At 58.0% G+C, this 7,237-nt stretch overlaps 1 protein-coding gene across 2 annotated transcripts; it reads right to left on the bottom strand.

Annotated features, from left to right (window-relative positions):
- Window positions 1-256: 256 nt before the first annotated feature.
- On the bottom strand, window positions 257-7,231 carry KIAA2013 (KIAA2013 ortholog). 2 transcript variants are annotated; one of them, XM_049618075.1, is made up of 4 exons: window positions 6,174-7,231; window positions 3,024-3,322; window positions 2,469-2,948; window positions 257-927 (listed from the first exon to the last, which is right to left on the bottom strand). In XM_049618075.1, the coding sequence occupies exons 1-4, from the start codon at window positions 7,204-7,206 to the stop codon at window positions 910-912; spliced, it is 1,830 nt and encodes a 609-aa protein (XP_049474032.1). In that variant the 5' UTR covers window positions 7,207-7,231; the 3' UTR covers window positions 257-909. The 2 variants fall into 2 exon arrangements, with proteins under 2 accessions (XP_049474032.1, XP_049474031.1); XM_049618074.1 differs by having other exon boundaries at window positions 2,469-3,322.
- Between the last annotated feature and the right edge of the window lie 6 nt (window positions 7,232-7,237).

Raw genomic sequence — 7,237 nt, 5'->3', positions numbered from 1 at the left:
TGGGGGAGAGGCACTGCAGCAGGGAAGGGGCCGGGCTGACGCTCCTCAATCCGCCCGCTCTGCCGGGTGACCTGGCGAACCAACCCTCCCCCCAAGTGGATCAGCGTCTCCTCAAGAGGAGTATTAGATGTGGGGGGAAATCAGCCATCCCCAAAGGGCTGGGCAGCCCATCTGCTTCAGACACTACCTGAAAGTCAACTGATGGAGGAAGATACGCTGTCTCCAGAGGTTTCAAACCACACACAAACCGATCATGGAAGTTTGAAAGAGATTTATTTAAAAACAGAACAAAAAAAAAAAGCTTTGGTATTTCAAAACCCAACAATCATCAACCCCTAGAAAGTTAAATACCTCCCCCTAAAGCCCAGAAGTACAAAAGCACAGATCTCCACAGGCTCATGGTAAGAAAGAGACGATGTGCAAACCGGGGAGGACCCGAGACCCACGCTCTCTCCGGATGCCCCCCCGGGGGCGGCGTAGGTCGGAAATCCCCGCCCGAGATTCACTGTCTGAAGGGGGTGCAAAAAGCATCCGGCAAAATCTCAACAACAATAAATTAAAAATTCAGTCAAGAAAGAACACATTAAATTAGGAATAGAACACAACTTTTCCTGGACAGGTCTTTTCAAAAGAGGCTCTGTTTCCTGGGACAGAAGAAGGGGGGAAAGCAGAAGGAGTGAGTTCAATTTCAAGTATGTTCCATACAGGTTCATTTTATTGAGTCGAAAGCTTACAAAAAGTCCACCGGCCCTCCCCTCCCGCTCCCCGATGCAGACTCCTGAACATCCACACGCACTCTGCGTCACTGGCGTCCCCAACAAGGCACAAAAGGGTGGGTGCGTTCGAAGGATCCCCTGTTCGTGCAGCAGGACTTTCGGTGCTGGGTGTCTTGTGCAGATGGGACTTCACTCAGACACTGGGATCTTCCTGTTCAATTAACAAAACAAGTTGTTATTGTTCACCACCAACCCCGTGGAAGCTACAGAAATCTCACGCGGGGCAGGTGACGGGGACGCCCCTGGTGGCATCCCGCCCGGGCGATGATCCGGCTCTGCAGACACTGTGGCCCAGGGATGCGCTAGAGCCACCGTGGGGTTGGTGGCCCGGACACCTCCTCGGGCTGACGCAGTGTTCGCTGGGCTCTGCTCTGGCGGGACCCCGGCTCGAGCGCGAGTCAACTGAGGGCCACGGGGTAGCACCCCAAAATTAGGGGTCTGGCCTGTCCCCTGGATCGGGTGGGGAACCGGGGACAGAGGGGTATACGGCAGATTAAGAGCAGAGGAGCCGACCAGGCAGCAGGGAGGAGCAGCCTGCCGGCTTAACAGAGGCCGTCAGACCCACGCAATGCAAACGGAGCACCTGTTTTGTTACAGCTCGGCCACGTTTCTCTTTCATCTGACCTTCCATTTGTTCTCCAAGCTCCAGGCTCAGACCTGCTGCCCACCCTGCTCCCATCCCACTCCGTCAGGGCTGAGAGCTGCTTCTTCTCAAGTCCTGGCCTTGGGCCAGAAACTAGAAACCAGAAGGCACAAAGCCCTCTGTGGAGGTGAGGAGACATTTCTCCGGAGCTGGCCCAGGCTCCTCAACTGCTCAGGAGCACAGACCCAGAGCTCTTGAATCTATCTCTGCACATGCTAGTGCGACAAGAGGAGGAGAGAAAGGGAAGCGAGCCCCGCTCCCTCTGGAGAACTTTCTCCTGTGACTGCCAGCGATGGGCTTCCTTCTGTTCCCCCCCCCCCCCCCCGGGGAATCCTGGCAGCCACGGAGCATGGAGCACTGGGTGGGGGGGCGGAAGGGGCGGCCTCCCCTGGGACTGAGCCTGATCCCCAAGACCATTCCTGATGAGAGTCTCACAGCGACCATGCTCAAAGTCATGGCTTCCTGGGGGCCAAGGTGTTTGAGGAAATGAGAGGAATGACCTTGCCTTGTGCTAACGAGATGGCCACCTTAGCTGGCCCACAGCGAGAGGCACGAGCAGGCCCTCAGGAGGGAGCGCAGGGGGCTCACCTGAGGCTTAGATAGCAGTTTCCGGTCTATCTAGGGGCTTGTTGCAATTATTATTTTAAGTCTAGTTATTTATCTTGAGGGAGGGGGGCGCATACAAGCTGGGGAAGGGCAGAGAGAAGGAGACAGAGAGAATCCCAAGCAGGCTCCACGCTGTCATTGCAGAGCCCGACGCGGGGCTCGATCTCGTGAACCGTGAGATCATGGCCGGAGCCAGAATCAAGAGTCGGACACTTAACCGACTGAGCCACCCGGGCGCCCCACTGCTGTCCCTCCCTACGGTCTCCTCTCAGAAGTCACTTTCTGACAGCCTCTGCAAACACGCTCACTCCTGTCTGTGTTGCGGGCTGAGGGTACTGGCTTAGGAGGACACCCCATTGCCGCCCAGGCCTCTCCCGTCCCGGTCTGAGGCTAGAACACGAGGCCGGGGCCTCAGGCTCTGGAGACCCAGGGGGGCTTTATACCTTACTCCTGAAGAGGGGCTTGGCCCCAGGCCCACAGTACTCGTTGTAGATGAGCTTGAAGAGGAAGAGGTGGAAGAGGGTGATGAGGGAGGCCACGCTGAACCAGAAGAGGAAGGGCAGCCCGGGGTCCTGCTGGGCCATGTGCTCGTCGTGGGCCAAGATGGCCTTGAGGTGCAGCGTGTGGCGCAGGTCCTGCAGGTGCGTGAGGTCGGTGGAGATATAGAGCAGCGGCGTGATGGGCTGCGTCACCATGACCGGGAAGGTGTGGCCCTGGGGCGCCGAGGTCAGCTCTACGGGCTCCTCCAGGCAGCCGGCCTCACAGGCGTAGATCCTGACGGGCTGGCCGCGGGCCTCCACGGACACGTGCAGGTACGGCTTGCCCTCGGGGTCCGCGAGCACGGCTAGGTCGATGTGGTCGTTCTTGTAGCGGATGCCGCGCAGGGCGTAGCTGTTGTGCAGCACGTCGGGGTCGGCCTGGAACTGGAGGTGGTTCTCGGTGAACTGCAGCCCCCCGAAGCTCAGCACCATGCCCTGCAGGATGCCTGGGGCGCCCACCTTCACCAGCCCCTTGCAGCCGCGCTTCTGCAGGGTCAGCTTCCACAGGTCAGAGAGCTGCAGGATCTGCTGGACGGACGACAGCCGGCCCGGCCACAGGTTCTCGGCGTGCATGGTGGCGTGGCCGCTGAAGCAGTGATCTTCGTAGTTGAGCGTCGACTCCATCTGGTCGCGCTCCCTGTGGCTCAGGCTGGGGTTGAGCAGCGGGGCTGGCGAGCAGGAGAGCATGTAGTACAGCGTCAGGTTCACGGTCAGGCCAGACGGGGTGTGGGCGTCCGTGATCTTCTTCATCTCCACACCTGAAACGCCACAAAGGTTGCACGTTAAGCGGGGACGGCCCGGCCGGGAAGATGAGGTTCTGAAGGGAAGAGCGGGAGCGACAGAAATGGCAGCTCCGGCCTCCCCTGAGCTCTGGCTCCCTCACATGACCAACTTGACCCGGTGGGCCTGAAGCCTAAAATCCTGTTCAAAGCGGGGCCTCCCGGGGCGCCTGGGTGGCTCGGTGAGTTGGACGTCCAACTTCGGCTCGGGTCCTGATCTCAGGGTTCGTGAGTTCAGGCCCCGCATCAGGCACCACTGTCAGTGCATAGCCTGCTTTGGATCCGTAGTCCTAACCCGCCACTCCCACCCCTCCCCACTCGCACTCTCCCTCAAAAATAAGTAAACATTAAATCCTATACATAATAACATAAATAACATAATAAACATAAATCCTGCCAGCGCCCAGAAGAACACAGACGTGGCCGGGACATGGTGCCGGTTGAAGAGTCCAGCACGCCCCCCCCCCCCCCCGCCCCCCTGCCCTCTGCCTCCGGAACACTGCCATCAGCGCTCTGGCCCATCCTGGGTTGCTCCTTGCCATCATCCTGTGCTCCAGTCCTGGAGCTTTAAATAACATCTGAACACCGGATCTCCCAAATCCGTATGAATTCTAGACTCAGAACAGCTAACTGCCCATTTGGGGTCTCCACCCAGATGCCTGACAGGCATTTGGGACCTGACGTGCTCTAAGTTCTTCCAGCCCCAAAGCAATCCTTCCACAAATTATCTCCAGACACTTGCTCGAGGGCTCCCCACAAATTCAGGAGTCACCCTCCAGTTCTCACGCCCCACGCCCAGTCCGTGCAAAGTCCCGGTGGCGCCACTTCTGAAAGTATCAGAAGCCATCCACTTCTGTCTCCACGGCCACAACTCAGGTGCCAGCCACCCTCCTCTTTCACCTCAGCTCCTGAAAAATCCTCTCATCTGGTCTTCATGTTCCACTTTTGTCCCTTATAGTCTAGATTCTGGATAGAACAGCCAGGGGATCCTGAAAAATGTACATCCGACAGTTGTCTCTGCTCTCCCTTCCACTCCACTTAGGATCAAATTCACAGTCGTCACCACGGTCTACAAGACCCTTTGGGATCTGGCTACCTCGACCCCTTCCTGGCTTGCTACCCACAAGCCACCCTGGCCTCTCAACCAAACCTGCTCTTGTCTTAGGGCCTCTGACTTGCCAGCTCCCTCTAGATCATCACATGGTCAGTTTCTTGCTATTCAGGTCTTAGCTTAAGTGCTTCCTCCTTGAAAAGGCCTCCCCAACAACTGGAGCTAAACAGAGGCCCCCACCCCACTCCGAACCCCACCCAGTCATCCTCAATCACATACTTTTAATTTTTCTCTACGGAACTTTAAAAAAATTTTTTTAAGTTTATTTTGAGAGAAGAGATTGCACAAGCGCTATTGGAGACAGAGAGAGAGAGAGAGAGAGAGAGAGAGAGAGAGAGAGAGAGAGAATCTCAAGGAGGCTCCTCACTGTCAGCACAGAGCCTGACACAAGAAATCAAGGGCTGGCTGGTTTAACTGACTGAGCCACCCAGGCGCCCCGCTCTATGGAACTTCGTATTCTAAAGAGCAATCTGGCTTATTTATTCAGACTTTCACTTTTCTACTATTGTCTTCCTCCCATCCAGAATTTAAGCAAGCACCATGAAACAGGCGCTTTGTTCTGGTCACTTCTCTATCCGTCGTATGGAGCACAGTCCCTGGCAGGATTCGATCAATACTTGCTGAACGAGTGAAACACACTTTGAGCAACTAAATACAAGGATTTAGACAACGAGCACCCTGGAAACCAAAATCTCTCTCTCACCTAGAATAGGATTTCCTTTACTTCAACAGTCATTAGGGGAAGGAAGTTTTTATTTGGTGGGTGCATTCCACCTGCTGGAGAGGTTCCATCCCCTTCCAGTCAATGGAGCACATGACCCCTGATCTCAGTGTTGTTGAGTTCAAGCCCCACGAACCGCAGAGGTCACTTTAAAAAAAAAGGCGGGGGGGGGGGGCCTGGGTGGCTCAGGCGGTTAAACATCCCACTCAATTTCAGCTCATCATGACCTCATGGTTCATGAGTTTGAGCCCCACTGTGGGACTCCATGCTGACTGTGCAGAGCCTGCTTGGGATTCTCTCTCTGCCCCTCCCCTGCTCATATGCTCTCTCGATCTCTCTCTCAAAATACACTTTAAAAGGGCGGGGTCGGGGGGGGATGCCTGGGTGGTTGAGTCGGTTAAGCATCTGGCTTTGCATCAGGTCGTGATCTCACAGTCCGTGAGTTCGAGCCCAGCATTGGGCTCTCTGCTATCAGTGCAGAGACCCTCTGCAGACCCTCTCCCGCTTGCATTCTGCCTCTCTCAAAAATAAACACGTAAAAAAAAAAAAAAAAAGCGCATGCCTGTCACCAGCCAGACTGTGAGGGACTGAGGAAAGAAAGAATCTGGGGACCCGCCAGGCCCTTCTGCCTGATTTATCCTTTACAAGCTGACCCCCAAAACCACTCTCCAAATCAGGCCTCATTTATGAGGACAAATAACAGTAAGGCCTGTCTTTTACGCTCATTCCTTCCTCGGACTCACAGAAGCCCTCTGAGGTGCTCTTGTTATTACTGAACACAAGCCCACGGAGATCAGTAAACTGGTCCCACGTCGCTCGCACAAATACCAAGCGGTGGAGCAGGGTCAGCCCAGGTCAATGGCCAAGCTCCCTTTCACCACCCCCACTGCTCCCCTTCAGGGTCAACTCTGCAGACTTTAGTGGGGCATCTCCAGGGTGGGCCGCGGAGGCCCGGGTGTAAGGTGTGCACTGTGGCCCAAGAACTGGCCAGGCCTCACCTGGGCTGAAGAGCTGAGCCCAGAGGCGCTGGTGGTCCTGAAGCAGCTCAGCCGCTGGCATCTCCAAGAGCTCCAGCATTTCCTTCCGTGCCAAATCCTGGACCACCTTGAGCTCCTTGGCTGCTTTGTTTTTGAGCACCTGGGGGTTAATAGGGCCTGAAACATGCACCACCCACAACACTGTCTCGTCCAGTTGTGTCTTGGGAGCCACCTGGAGCCGGTTCACTAGCTTCTTGGCCGCCACCACCACCAGGTGCACCAGCCCCGTGGGAAAAGGCGGGGACCGGCCCGAGTAGAGGAGGAACTGATGATCTCCCACCTTCTCCAGGGTACTGGTGAAGGCTCTGGGGACCGGGCCGGCAGTGGGCCCCACAGTCTGCAGCGCGGCCACCCTCTCCGTGGGATTGTTGAGCTGGATACGCTGCAGATAGACGTGGGGTCGGCCCCGGTGCGCCAGAAAGTCCTCTTGCAGCAGCACGCAGTCGCGGCCGGATCCCGTGACGAGGCCGGAGGCCGAGGCGGGTCCGGGGACGGCGGCCGCAGGGCCGGGGCCTGAGGTCCCAAGCTGCAGGCAACGCACTCGGCGCAGCAGCCCTTCACGCAGCAACAGTACTGACTCTCCGGCTTCGGAGAGCGCACTCAGCGGTCGCAGCTGCACGAAGGGCACGAAGTCCGGCGCCACGGCGGGCTCTCGCTCTCCAGGAGTCACCCACAGCCGGTTGGCGGCCACGTCCAGTGCCAGGAAGCCGTTGGCCACCAGGGCCGGCACTCCAGGGCCCAGTGGGACAGCCTCGCCGCGCTCCCGCAGGCCGCGCCAGGCGCGGGTGGCCGCCTCCAGGCAGGCGGAGGACTCGGCGGCGCCCGGCTCGCCGCGGGACCAGGGCAGCAGGTGCAGGCCTCCCGCGGCCCGCCGCGCCCCGGAGCCGGCGAACCACAGAAGCAGCAGCAGGAGGCCGAGCAGGCAGAGTAGGCGGCGGGCCCAGCTGCTCGACAGCAGTCCCGGCAGCCCCTTAAGCCGCTGCTGCAGCCACATCGGGCCGCCAGGCGCGGCGCGGGGGCGGCCG

Source organism: Panthera uncia (assembly GCF_023721935.1).
Source record: "Panthera uncia isolate 11264 chromosome C1 unlocalized genomic scaffold, Puncia_PCG_1.0 HiC_scaffold_4, whole genome shotgun sequence".
Classification (NCBI taxonomy): domain Eukaryota; kingdom Metazoa; phylum Chordata; class Mammalia; order Carnivora; family Felidae; genus Panthera; species Panthera uncia.
The sequence above is the reverse complement of the archived record's forward strand: the minus strand, read 5'-3'. Positions and strand labels throughout refer to the sequence as shown.